Source organism: Arvicanthis niloticus, chromosome 14, assembly GCF_011762505.2.
Source record: "Arvicanthis niloticus isolate mArvNil1 chromosome 14, mArvNil1.pat.X, whole genome shotgun sequence".
Taxonomy (NCBI): domain Eukaryota; kingdom Metazoa; phylum Chordata; class Mammalia; order Rodentia; family Muridae; genus Arvicanthis; species Arvicanthis niloticus.
Genome location: NC_047671.1, coordinates 2,195,206 through 2,209,360, shown reverse-complemented (window position 1 = coordinate 2,209,360; position 14,155 = coordinate 2,195,206). Strand labels below are relative to the sequence as shown.

At 37.1% G+C, this 14,155-nt stretch overlaps 1 protein-coding gene across 1 annotated transcript; it reads right to left on the bottom strand.

Annotated features, from left to right (window-relative positions):
• Positions 1-446: 446 nt before the first annotated feature.
• On the bottom strand, positions 447-2,132 carry LOC143434421 (endogenous retrovirus group K member 5 Gag polyprotein-like). Its single transcript, XM_076913045.1, has one exon. The coding sequence runs from the start codon at positions 2,130-2,132 to the stop codon at positions 447-449; it is 1,686 nt and encodes a 561-aa protein (XP_076769160.1).
• Between the last annotated feature and the right edge of the window lie 12,023 nt (positions 2,133-14,155).

Below are 14,155 nucleotides of genomic sequence, written 5' to 3'. Positions count from 1 at the left end.
TCTCTGTTTTAAATCACAAGGACCCAGGGTCATCAGGGGTTAATTCCCAAGCTGAGCTAAGAGCTCTGCAGGAATGCAGGAGCAGTTTCACTGAGAGCAATGATGATTTGCAGTGTAAGATTTTGCTAAGTTACCTTTGTAGGAAAAACAACAGGCTTTTGTTAAGAAATTAAATTAATCCTTACTTTCATGCATAGGACCAGAAAGTATAGAATGAACTTGAGCATGTCCAATAGAGAAAATGCAATTTCTAAATTGAAGCAAGACTTGTGATTCTGAAAGTTGGGGCTAAGATTGTAAAATAGTTGTAAAGCAGTTAGAGATTTTAGAAAGGGGTTTGTCCTTCGTATTTAAAAGACAGTGGCTATTTTACTAGCTCTGTTTGTATTCAAAGGTTTGTTGTGTGAGGAAAATTTCTTTTAAGATCTTAATAATTTGAGGAGAAGTCATAAGTAAATGTTTTTGTGGAGGCTCAGTTCTGTGCTGTCTGTATATAGTCCTTTGACAAATGTTTTGGTCACCTGAGGCTGTTGAATTACCTCTAATGTTTGAGGGGCCTGAGGTAGGTCTCTCACACAGTTCTTCTGACTTGATAAGACTTTTGTATATTTAGGGATTATAGTAGTACCAGATAAGGCAGTACGATTTTTATGAAAGTTAGTTTGGCACTCTTTACGCCAGTGGTACCCTTTCAGATTAGGATGACACCCTCTTGAATTTCTGCTTTGAGTGAGGTCAGGAGCATTAAGATTTATGGCATCTCCTGCCTTCTTGGGACATTGTTTGCTGATAGGTCCAGGCCTCTTATTTGAATAACTTTTGTGAGCAAAGCCTGATTTATTAAATTTTTTCTGCCCTTTATTAGTAAGATTTTGGATAATGTTCTGGCCTTGTGAGGTTGTTGTAGTGGGTACACCTTGAAAATATGAAGTAGCAACCTCAACTTTAGATAAATTCTCAGATTTTTTAATTGTCTTTAGAAGAGACTGACAAGCAAGTTCAGTATTCATAAAGACCAGTTGTTTTAAAACAATTTCTTTCGCCTCAGGGCTAAGAGCCATACTCTCCACTGTCCCCTTTAGCTGGGTTACAAATTCCTCAAAAAGTTCTTCTGGGTCCTGGCTTATATAAGCAAGGCCTTTGGTATTTGTATCTCTATTAAGTAAGCCTCTCCATGCTTCTAGGGCTGCAGCTGATTTATTTACTAGAGCTTCCTTTGTAAATTTTTGTTGAATCCTTACTTCAAACCATTCACCTGTATCCATAAACATTTCGTATGTTAACTCTTTCACTCCCTTCTTTTTTTCAGACATTTTAGATAACTCTTTTTGAGCCAAGTTCTTAAATATATCCATCCACTGTAAAAATTCATCTCTAGTTAGATAGGCTCTGGCAATTTTAAACCAATCATGAGGAGTCATAAGCAATTTAAATGCCAAAGGTTCCTGAAAGGGATCCTTATCCTCTTTGTTATTCTGCATACTCACTGGGAAGCAGCCTAACAATTTGTCCTGTTGCTGAGCTTGAATTACACCAGCAGCAGATCCAATAGGCCCCTTTGCTTTCTTTTTACCTTTTTCAGGGGGTTTTGTGGAATGACTTATATTTAAATGCTGCATGGTAGGCCACTTATGTTTATGATGCATTGTTACTATCTTTTCAGAGTCAGATTCCTCCTCTGAGGTAGATCTTTCCTCTTCTGATTCACCATTACTCTCTCCTGAACTACTTTTCTCAGACTTTTCTGTCAAGGAATTAAGACATTTCTTAGATCCTGAGTGAGACTGTAGTAACGGAGTCCCCTCACAAGGAGGTGAATCTGGTGCCTCTTGGGCACCTAAGGCCCTTCTTTCATCTGCTAATGTTTCTTTAAGCACATTCCAAATAGCAAATGCTGTAAGGGGCATACCTTTTCCTCCATTCTCTGAAAACCAGTTTTTAATATCTAAACCTACCTTCTCCCATGTATCCACATTTAAGCTTCCCCTTTCTGGGAGCCAGGGGCTGACTGTTTGTACAAACTGAAGAAAGTCAGTCAACTGGCTAGTGTTAACCTTAATGCCTTTTTTCTTAAGAGTATATTTGATAACATCTATGAAAAACTCTCTGTCTCTAGATTCGCTTTGTCCCATCCTGATTCACTTCGGTGCTAGCAGTATTTGTTGAAATCTTCACTGATAGTTACAAACTACACTTAACAGGGTCAGTACCAAATAGCAGGCCAGTGCCTAATACTAGTCAATAAAACTCCTAGTAAAAAGTACAGACAACTATGTAATTATCAATAACGTACTGGATACCTTCTTTCAGACTGAACATACATATATAATTCTTAGAGCTAAATATTTAACAGCAACCTGTAGGGGTGCCTTCTTTCAGGCTGAGGTAGGGTAGGGTGGGGCAGCTTTGCCTTCTTTCAGGCTTGGAATAGCTTTCTTTTCAAGCGTGGGGGGGCTTTGCTTTCTTTTCAAGCTGGGGGGTTTCTTTCAAGGGGGTCTTCTGCTTTCTTTCAAGCGGGGGTCTTTGCTTTCTTTCAAGCGGGGGGTCTTTGCTTTCTTTCAAGCGGGGGTCTTTGCTTTCTTTCAAGCGGGGGGGATCTTTGCTTTCTTTCAAGCTAGAGGGGACTTTGCTTTCTTTCGAGCTAGAGGGGACTTTTGCTTTCTTTCAAGCAGGGGTCTTTGCTTTCTTTCAAGCTGGGGGGGACTTTTGCTTTCTTTCAAGTGGGGGGGGTTCTTTGCTTTCTTTCAAGCGGGGGTCTTTGCTTTCTTTCAAGCTGGAGGGGACTTTTGCTTTCTTTCAAGCGGGGGTCTTTGCTTTCTTTCAAGCTAGGGGTTCTTTGCTTTCTTTCAAGCTAGAGGGGACTTTTGCTTTCTTTCAAGTGGGGGTCTTTGCTTTCTTTCAAGCGGGGGTCTTTGCTTTCTTTCAAGCGGGGGGGATCTTTGCTTTCTTTCAAGCTAGAGGGGACTTTTGCTTTCTTTCGAGCTAGAGGGGACTTTTGCTTTCTTTCAAGCAGGGGTCTTTGCTTTCTTTCAAGCTGGGGGGGACTTTTGCTTTCTTTCAAGTGGGGGGGGTTCTTTGCTTTCTTTCAAGCGGGGGTCTTTGCTTTCTTTCAAGCGAGGGTCTTTGCTTTCTTTCAAGCGAGGGGTTCTTTGCTTTCTTTCAAGCGGGGGGTTCTTTGCTTTCTTTCAAGCAGGGGGGGTTCTTTGCTTTCTTTCAAGCGGGGTGTTCTTTGCTTTCTTTCAAGCAGGGGGGGTCTTTGCTTTCTTTCAAGCGGGGGGTCTTTGCTTTCTTTCAAGCTAGGGGGGACTTTTGCTTTCTTTCAAGCGGGGGGGGGGTTCTTTGCTTTCTTTCAAGCGGGGGCGTCTTTGCTTTCTTTCAAGCTAGAGGGGACTTTTGCTTTCTTTCAAGCAGGGGTCTTTGCTTTCTTTCAAGCTAGGGGGGACTTTTGCTTTCTTTCAAGCGGGGGGTTCTTTGCTTTCTTTCAAGCGGGGGTCTTTGCTTTCTTTCAAGCGAGGGGTTCTTTGCTTTCTTTCAAGCTAGGGGGGACTTTTGCTTTCTTTCAAGCGGGGGGTTCTTTGCTTTCTTTCAAGCGGGGGGGGTTCTTTGCTTTCTTTCAAGCTAGGGGTTCTTTGCTTTCTTTCAAGCTAGAGGGGACTTTTGCTTTCTTTCAAGCGGGTGTCTTTGCTTTCTTTCAAGCTAGGGGGGACTTTTGCTTTCTTTCAAGCAGGGGTCTTTGCTTTCTTTCAAGCGGGGGTCTTTGCTTTCTTTCAAGCTGGAGGGGACTTTTGCTTTCTTTCAAGCAGGGGTCTTTGCTTTCTTTCAAGCTGGGGGGGACTTTTGCTTTCTTTCAAGTGGGGGGGGGGTTCTTTGCTTTCTTTCAAGCGGGGGTCTTTGCTTTCTTTCAAGCTAGAGGGGACTTTTGCTTTCTTTCAAGCAGGGGTCTTTGCTTTCTTTCAAGCAGGGGGGGGTTCTTTGCTTTCTTTCAAGCTACTCAGATTGCTCTCCTGTCCTGAACTAACTTTCACAAATCAGTGGGCTAGCTAGGCCCTAGGCGAGACCCCTAGCTCTTCCAAGATACACACAGAATATCTTTTGGGGGGGGGCTTACCTCAAGATGTCCCTGTTCGGGCGCCAGAAAGATGCCGGGAGCCGGGAGCCGACCCCCTCGCCCCCGGCTTGGGGGTGAGAGAAGGGGAGAGAGAGAGAGATGCAGCTTGTTCTTCTTTCTTCTCCTCCTCCCACCGTCCGGTTCTTCTCCGAGGCAGCCCCTATGCTACTGTAGCTGACCTGCAGTCAGCATCCTGGCCCTAAGACCAGTAAGGTGTTAAGTAAATAGCCTTGTGCTATCCTAAAAACTTCTTCTGAGGATAATGGGACTGCAGGCTAGGGTGATTAACACCTGTAGCCTAACAGCAGAGGATTAGGCAACGTGGCCTTTGTTCTATCTCAGCAGGAACTGCTGGGCTCTAACTTGCAGGAAGAAAAGACACTTTAGAAAAGTTACTATAGAGTTTATTAAGTGTAAAAAGTATCCTATGAAAGCTATCTGAGGGGAAACGTGGAAAGGTCCTGAGTGGGGAAGAAGAAAAGATTCTAACAAAGTAAAATTCTAAGGGAGAAAAATTCTAGGCAGGGGGAAAGGAAAGGGCGATGGGGTCTAACTAACTAATTTCTAATTCGCGCGCGCGCCCAACTCTTTGTCTTCAGTATTTATATGCCATTCAGAGTACATGATCACATGTTACAAAGTTCATCACAAGTTCACACCAAAATTCAAGTCATAAATTGAAATAGAAGTTTACAACACAGAATGTTTACATGAATACCCATTAGGAGTAATTATCTAACTAGACATTCATCACCTGTCTAGCTCTACAGGTTCGCAGAAAGTTTGAAACTATAACTTAAGAAATTAGTGAAGTTTTGTATAGATAAACCCAGGCAATATTTTCTCTTCTGTCCTGGTACCTATAATAAATTGTAGATTCCCTCTAGTAACCTAGGCTAATGGTTTTATGACCTCTTGGAATGTGCTCTGAGCAGGAGAAGGTCCAGTTACTATCACTCTTGGGGCAATTAACTGATAACACTCAGGAGACTGGCAGAGTTCTCATTGCAGTTTGACTATGCCTAAGGGACTTAATAGCAGTCCCGATATAAAAGAACTTAATAATCACTGATATAATTTTAGGAATTCTTATAGGATCATCATTAAGACTTAAGAAGTCATCTATTTGTCTATATAGTATCACTACAAGACAGTACATCTTCGTGGATCTGCAGAGATCTGCTACAAAGGGGTGTGCTATTGCTTAGTGATTGTTACATATGTTTAATAATAGTAATAATGGGAAAAGCATATTAATAGCAGGAATCTTTCCTAAAATCACGTCCACCACAGCCTTGCTAATGGGGCACACTCGTCGCAGATTATATAATAATCCGAGGCAAGCATTTCAGGATGATCATCTGCTCATTATTAGCTTGTCCCATTATGGCTCCCGACATTTATTAATTTGGATACTGTCTCTGTGTCCTTTGTTTAGTCTGGCTAAGGGTTTATCTATCTTGTTGATTTGCTCAAAGAACCAGCTCCTGGTTTTGTTGATATTTTGTATAGTTCTTTCTGTTTCTACTTGGTTGATTTCAGCTCTGAGTTTGATTATTTCCTGTCGTCTACTCCTCTTGTGTATATTTGTTTCCTTTTTTTCTAACGCTTTCAGGTGTGCTGTCAAGTTGTTAGTGTATGCTCTCTCCAGTTTCTTTTCGTAGGTACTTAGAGCTATGAGTTTTCCCCTTAGTACTGCTTTCATGGAGTCCCACAAGTTTTGGTATGATGTGTCCTCCTTTTCATTAAATTCTAAAAAGTCCTTAATTTCTCTCTTTAATTCTTCCTTGACCAAGTCATGCTTGAGTAGAGCGTTGTTCAGTTTCCATGTGTATATGGGCTTCCCATTATTTTTGTCATTATTAGAGACCAGCCTTAGCCCATGGTGGTCTGAGAGGGTGCAAGGGGTTATTTCAATCTCTTTGTATCTGTTGAGTTCCATGGTTGTTTCTTAAGTGGCAATACTTCAAGGTAGACTACTCATTTGGAGTGTGGGTGTAACCATTATTCACTAACATATTCTTAGAAGAGCTTTGCAGCATAGCTACTGGCAGTGTACCAAATGAACATGAATCTTATGAGACTGATGCATAGGCTTGGTTGAAGGCATCCACATGCATTTAGAATTTTTGATTCTACTTAATTTTTTTGATTCTACTTAATTTTTGTTACAGCTCTTCATTTATTCAATTTACCATAGGGTAGAAATACACACACACACACACACACACACACACACACACACACACACACAAACACACACACACACATATCTGTTTCATAAATTATTAGCTTTCTTTCATTCATTTTGTTGGTAGTTTTAGACACTTCAAGAATTTAAGGGTGTTTATGATCTTTCCAATTAATGTCATCTTAAAAATTATAGTTGTGTGAACGTTCAATGCCTTTCTATGATATGCATAGTAGTTGATATATTATTGATCTCTTTCTCGTCACTGCTTGAAAATTAAACAATATTGTTCTGAAAAAAATAAATTCTACCATATTTTAAATTAAGATCTTTGCTTTCTGTTTTATAATATGTATACTGAAATTATAGCATAAGTTGTCATTTCAGTCTCCCTTTCTCTTATCTACCACATAGCCCCTTATATGTGTGTCTGTGTGTATATAAATATATGTTATATGATAAATATATGATATATATGCATCATTCATATATATAGTATTTGTATACATACAAAACCTGTTCAGTGTGTGTAATATTCTATGATATCTATCTATCTATCTATCAATCTATCTATCATCTATCTATCTATCTATCTACATATCTATCATCTATTATCTCAGGGATGAGCATTTGGGGACTCTTTCTTGAGCAAGACCTTTCTTTTGCTTTCAACATTCCCTAGTTACTATTTGTGTGTGTGTGTGTGTGTGTGTGTGTGTGTGTGTGTGTTTGGGTGAACCCTTTTGAAATTTCCTCCTACTATTCTAGCATGTTCATTGGTGTCATTATTGTTTAGTTCTTGTTTAGACAGCTGTATTGATGAGATTTTATGGGTGCAGCCTTTCTAACATTTCTGGAGACACAGTTTCATAACTAACTTCATGTTCCTTTGAATCTTACATTCTTTCCCTCCCTTCTCATGCTATGATCCTTGAGTTGGAGTGTATTTTACCAGTTGGAACTGGACATCAAATAATCTGTTGTTCTTTGTATTATGATGCATTGTTGTCTTTCTTCCTTCCTTTCTTCCCTTTTCCTTCCTTCCTTCCTTCCTTCCTTCCTTCCTTCCTCCCTCACTCACTTACTCTCTTTCTTCTCCTCCTCCTTTCCTTTCTTTCTTTCTTTCTTTCTTTCTTTCTCTCTCTCTCTCTCTCTCTCTCTCTCTCTCTCTCTCTCTCTTTCTTTCTTTCTTCTTTGCTTCTTTCTTTTCTTTTTGGCTTTTCTCTGTATAGCCTTAGCTGTCTTGAAACTCATTTTGTAGACTAGGTTGGTCTAGAACTCAGAGATATCTGCCTGCCTCTACATCCTGAGTTCTATGACACAAGGCCTGTGCCACCACCACCTGGCTCTGTTGTAGTATTCTGTAATAGTCTTTCTTACAAAGAGAATTTTCTTTGATGAGGAATGAGAACTAACTTTACCTGAGGTTAAAGGGAGAAATATTTAGAATGAAGCTAGTAATTACTCTGCTATAATAAAATTGTAGGCAGTTGTAAGTTCTCATTCAAAAACCATTGATTTACTAACTCCAGGTTAGTTGGCTGTGTTTTCATTACTAAGTATGATTTTCCTCTTGTTGGGTATATTTTAAGGCCAATTAAAGAGCTATTGAGTGCTACTATACTCTTCTAGGTCTTATCATCATGACATGCTGGCAATTGTGATTTGGTTGTTTTCCCCTTTTGATCCTTGCATTGTGACTTCTGTTATCATGAATGCTTCAAAAAGGAGAATTTTTGATCCAGTAAAACTCAGGTCTTTTGGGTCCTGCGTCTGAAGCATATAGTTTTGTCAGCAACAGGGACTTACCTTCCACCTCTGTTAAGTACCTAGGGATAATAACAATAGTGTCAAGAGACTTATAAAATGCCTTTGAAAACAACAACAATGGCTTTATAATAAAATGTCATAGAGAATATAACAAGAAAAAACATACTTTAAGATAATAAACAGCTAGAGATAAGTAAAACACAGCCAACATCATCCTAAATGGGACAAATTTGAAGCAATCTCACTAAAACCAGGAATGAGACAGGGTCATCCACTATCCTCATTCATTTTTAATATTGTGGTTGAAGTAGTAGCTGGAAGCAACAAAGCAAGAAAAGAAAATTAAAAAGCACACAAAGAGGAAAAGAAGAAATAAAAATATCTCTATTGGTAAATAATTATGATAGTACATACAAAGGATACAAATATTCTGCCAGAAATTTATAAAAGTGATCAATTCTTAAAAATATAGCACGAAACAGTATAAACTTGCTCAAATAAATAGCTTTTCTAAGCTTCAGCAACAGACAAAGACATGGACATTCTCCCATTCACAATAGCCTCACAATAGCCTCACAGAAAATAATATGTCTAGGAGCAAATTTAGTCAAGAGAGTAAAAGACATTTTAAATGAAAAACAAAATAAAAGCCTATGAAGAAAAAGATAAAGACACTAGAAAAGGATGAGAAATCTTCATTCAAGATTTATAGAATTAAATATGTGAAAATAACCATTTCACCAAAACTCATTCTCTTCCCGTTTTAGTTTCTTTCATTTTTCAAATACGTAAAACTTCTAGATGATAATTAAACTGAGGGGTGCTAACAATTATGTGTTTTGTCTTCTATCCATAACTTCAAAATATAGTAGATACTGTGTCAGTTTATTTGTCCCACCATGTCTCACCTCTGTAATTTATATTATGTATGTTTGTTAAAAGCAATGTAGATAGATGAGAACAGGTCATGATAAAATTATAGGTAAAGACACTCCCCAGGGCTGTATGCAACATGCTTCAGCTGAGATGGAAGTTTGATAGACTAAGTGACAAATAAAAATAACTTCAGAAAAATGTATTGATATAACTCCTACTACATACCCTTGGTGATGCCTTTTGCGACCACCTTTTGTAATAAATCCCAAAATTTATGGTGTCTTCTGTTTAGGAGATAGAGTCAGCACAATGGTTATTTAGATCCACTGAGGATGGACCCATTGGTTATCCATGCATGATGTGATCTGTTTTCAACTTCCATAAAAGTCTTCTGAATACAAACTTATACTTGCTTTGCATCATTTCAGACAGTAACAGAAAATTATAGAGAAGGGAAAGGGGGCTATTTTCCTCCATTACTACATCTGCTAAATTTACTAACATATTATTTAAACACCAGGTGTAAAGTTATGTTATAGTGAGTTATATTTGGTTCTGTAAAGTAATTTTTAAGTTAAAAGTTTAGTTTTATCCCAAATCTATGAGATTAAATTTTATCTATGTATTTTTATCTGTTATGTTGTTTCAGAACTGTGATTTAATGAATATTATTGAATTTCTACAGGCTTTTTATATCCTTAATATTCTTCTACATACAATTACCAGAAAAAGTGAAGAGGACATATATGAATGTTATGTCACTGAAGCTAATGACCTAGAAAAAGTACCAAAAATGAGCACTATATGAATTGTTATATATTGAGTTAGAAACTGTAAATAGTAAGATTTATGTTAACTTTGAGAAAATTTGATAAGAAATAAAAAATATTTTAGACAGTTATGATTCACATCCTAGAATATTTTTATTAAATTATTTTATCTACTTACATTCCAAATGTTGCCTATATTCCTGGTCCTCCCTCCCAGATTTCTTTACCAAAGAACATCCTAGTAGATTTTAATATTGAATTTCTTAAGGCAACCTGACTGAAAACAAAAAATTATAGCTGAGGTAAAAAAATCAAACTGCATTTTGTCTTTCTTAATCTATTAGAGAAGCTTCCTACTCAAAAGAATGCTGAACTCTTTATTGAGAGTTTGCCTGACAAGGAGATGAATTATGAACACTGCTTGGGCCTTTCAAGAAATATCATTTCTGTTCAAAGTAGGTTCACACCCATCCTGCACGTGAATTTGTTCTCAACAACATTAAAATCTTCAATATCAGTTAATAATCACTTTTTTGTTTTTATTGTCATTGTGTTTGTTTTAATAAACCTGCAACATTAACAACATGGTTTTTACACGTCAAGGAAAAGACCAAAACAAATAAAATTTCTTATTATTTAAAAATTTCCAAGTTCCTAACTTTGGTGCCAATGAATGCACACAAATGGTGATACAGAGTTACCATTTGAATTTGCATTTTAAGGGTTTTCCCATACTAAAACCATAAAGCTAGCCAATCAAATAATATTTATGTTGAAAACAATGAAATAATTTGCATTTGTAATCTTTTATGTGAGTGGTTGCCCAAATGGCTTTTAGGTTTTAATTAAAACTTCCTTTGTGGAGATCTATGATAGTGGTCTAATTTAGTTCATGGTGGCAATTTAGAGAAGAAAGAAATATTATTAGTAATTAATTTTAAAACTATTTCTTTCAGTGTATCTATTTATAACCCTTTTAACTCTTAATTCAGAATTACCTTAACTGAGTTAGAGTAGACTGGAGCAAAAATTCTACATAAAACCTTTTTCCCTAATAAAAGGTAGTTTTCACTGTTTAAAACGTGTGTTTTATTTGAGAATTATAAGTTTGATCCATATTAATTTAATATCTGCATTCATAATTGAGATATATGAATAGCCATTTTTAAAAGTAAAATTAAATGTAATAGAAATTGAAGGTCTATGCAAACAACAGTGACATTTTAAAAATTAAAAGAATGCAGGAAGAAAAAACTCTTAGTTTAATGTAGACATAGAAGTAGGATTATTATATAGGTTTCTCTAGAGGAATGGAATGAATAGAGTGAATATATGCCATTAAAGGTGTTTATTAGATTGGTTTTCAGGATAAGGTCTGTGGAGGTCAATAATCATTGTCATCGTGCTACACTAGCAGAGAACTGCTAGCTGTTTAGTTCACAAAGTTGTCTCAGCAGTCTCTATCTGATGCTGATGGACTTCTGCATTCCTACAGAGCACAGAAAGCTGAAAGAGCTGTGTTCTGGTGCCAGCAAACAATGGCAACAGCAACAGTAGATTTAGCATCAGGATAGCTGAACTCTTCAGTTAGAGGAAACAGCAAGCAGTTAAAACACAAAAGTCTTTCCCTTAGACTTACCACATCCAGTCATCTACAGGAAGGTGCCACCCACTCTAGGAGAAAGTAATATCCTCTCAGTTAATCCTTCTAGGAAATGCTCTTCTAGACCTAACCCAAGGCTCTTGTGTCAGTAGATTCCAGATCCAATCAAGCCATCAATGACTAACCAGAACATAGGGCAATTCATTCTGTGAAAATAAGAAAATCTTGCAAAGACATTATGAAGGATGTAAAAAATCACATCACATTCACAGCTACATAGTAAAAAATATAAAGATTATGGAATACTGTTTCCTTAAACATATTATCAGAGGACTGAAAACAAGCACTAGAAGGATGATACGCAGAGATGCATGATGGGCAAATCCTTAAAAACCAAAACTAGAGGGAAAAAAAAGACTTTCCTTATGTCATCACCAACCTTCAAATAAACTCTTCAAGACAAATAACTAAATGCCTTTGATAATTGTTTTTAAATATAATTAATCCCATGGACCATAAATTCATGATCCCCAGTACCATGTGTGAAAGGAAATTATGTTATGTTATTATACTTTAATTGTAAAATAAAGGCAAAAGTGTTGTAAACCACACCTATAGTGGTGTGAAGCCTGATACTTTTACCTCATATAAATATCATGTTATGGGGGGGCTAATAGCATTTCAGTCTAATATTTATTTAACTACACATTTTCTATCTAATGTATAGTTAATCACTTTTAGTAATTTAGAATTCTTTAGTCTCATAGAAATGTCAGTATATTTCAGTGGTAACTATTATATACTACTCATTTCCATACTTGTCATATGCAAATTTTATCTCAAATACAAATATTTTTATTATTATAAATTTATATATTTTTATATTTATTTTATTATTATAAATTTATTTTCCATAGCTTATGGGAAGGGTTGTTGATTGCTTACTTGCATTGGGGTGGTTAAAGAATAGTAGGTGAGTATTCCATCATCTGTTGGGCATGGTGAACTAGGAACACAAATCTGCCATTCTAGTTGTTTCTTATCTTCTGTTCAATTTTTAAAAGGACAGAAATAACTTTGTTAATATTCAGGTGTCCCACTGAGCCTTGGTGGCTCTTTCTTTCTTTCTTTCTTTCTTTCTTTCTTTCTTTCTTTCTTTCTTTCTTAAAAATGGAATCCTAAGAGGTTTCAGGGAACAGGATGGCAAAAGATGGTCCAAAGTATTGAAATGAGATCAAATAGTACACTGAGGTATCAAGATGGAACAGGAAGAAGATCTTCCAATTCCAGACCAATGGTTTTTATACTTCCTGGTACATATGAGCATGGTTTTGAGAGGGACGGACCTCAGACAGCAAACAAAGTATGGCACACCCTTCTCTTTTACTGCATTCATGGTGTGCAGAAGCATAGAGAGCAGAGACAGATGGACAGTAACTGTTCCTAACCATCTCCAGGACAGTGACAGAATAATTGCTGAGATGGGTGACAGCAGCTGCAGCAGCTTAACAACTTCAAGAAAATCTGCCCTTCCAAAATCTGTTGTTAAATCACCAGAGTTTATTGACTTGGGCAGCAGGAGTCCTGCTGTCTCTGATAGCAACAGAGCCACTGTGGTCAAAGTGATAGAGATGCAGCAGGCTCTCAGATGCAGGCTGGACCATAGGAAGTGGCAGTTGGATTTTCAACAACATATCCTTGACATGATGGACATAAAAGGGTGCTGTGTATGCTGTTTAGCCAGTGAGACGTCTTCTCAATAGATACCTGCAGGCTTCCCCAGGCTGTGCTGAGACTCAGCTTGCAGTGCCCAATATGCAGGAGTTTAGGGACTTTTGTGGGAACATGGTTAGAATACATTTATTTTAAAAGCTTCTACAAAACCCTGAAACTGAACAAGGAGGACCAATTATACCAATGAGAAGTTCCCTGTGACTTCTTGCACCTAAACAAAAGTTGTTCATGTATCAAGAACATGAACTAGGACCTTGTCCTAGTTATATGTTTAGATTCCCAGTTTTTCAGGCTTTTTCTGCATTGGTCTGATCTGATCTCACTGTATGGGGTGTGGACAAGGGTGGAGTGGGAACCATGAACCAAAGACACTTTTTGATTAAACTTAACAAACTGAGAGGTTCAGAAGAAAAGTTGTTCCTCTGAATTTACTTTGTGTTTATTTTTTCATCCCTCCAGACACTGTTCAGGATTTTAGAGGCTTTTTTTTTCTGTTAAATATAAAAACAAACCATTGTTACTACATTTTCTAAGATATGAAGGTTGGAAAAGAATTGGTTGTTGGAAAAGAATTGGTTGGAGGTTTATAGCAGATAAAGTCATACTGTAATACTGTATATATATTTGATGTTAAATCATCAAATAATAAGTAAAAGTTATCCTAAAAATAATCCTCTAAACCCGAACACATGCATGCAGAATTTTCAAGCAAATTAAAGGATTCAGTCTCTTGAGACTAAAATATGAAGAAAGGTTGAAAGTAAAAAGATGGAAGAATTATAACATTTGAGCACTAATAAAACAAAAGATATAGGTTTATATTAACATGAGACCAAACTGACTTGTAGATAAAATCATGAGAAACAACAGCAATGACCATTTATAAAAAGGAATGGATGGATATAACAGGACTCAAGACCTTAACAAAGCTGATGTCATGATAGAAGCCCATTCAGGCCTTGAAATACACATTACACCTTCTAAAACAAAATGAAAGCTAAGTCAATAGTCCCAGGTTGAGGCAGGGGAGGTGCATAAATGTGCTAGTTTGCTTTAGTTCTGTAGTGCTGCTTCTCACTAAGTGCTCTTGTTAACTGAAGTGT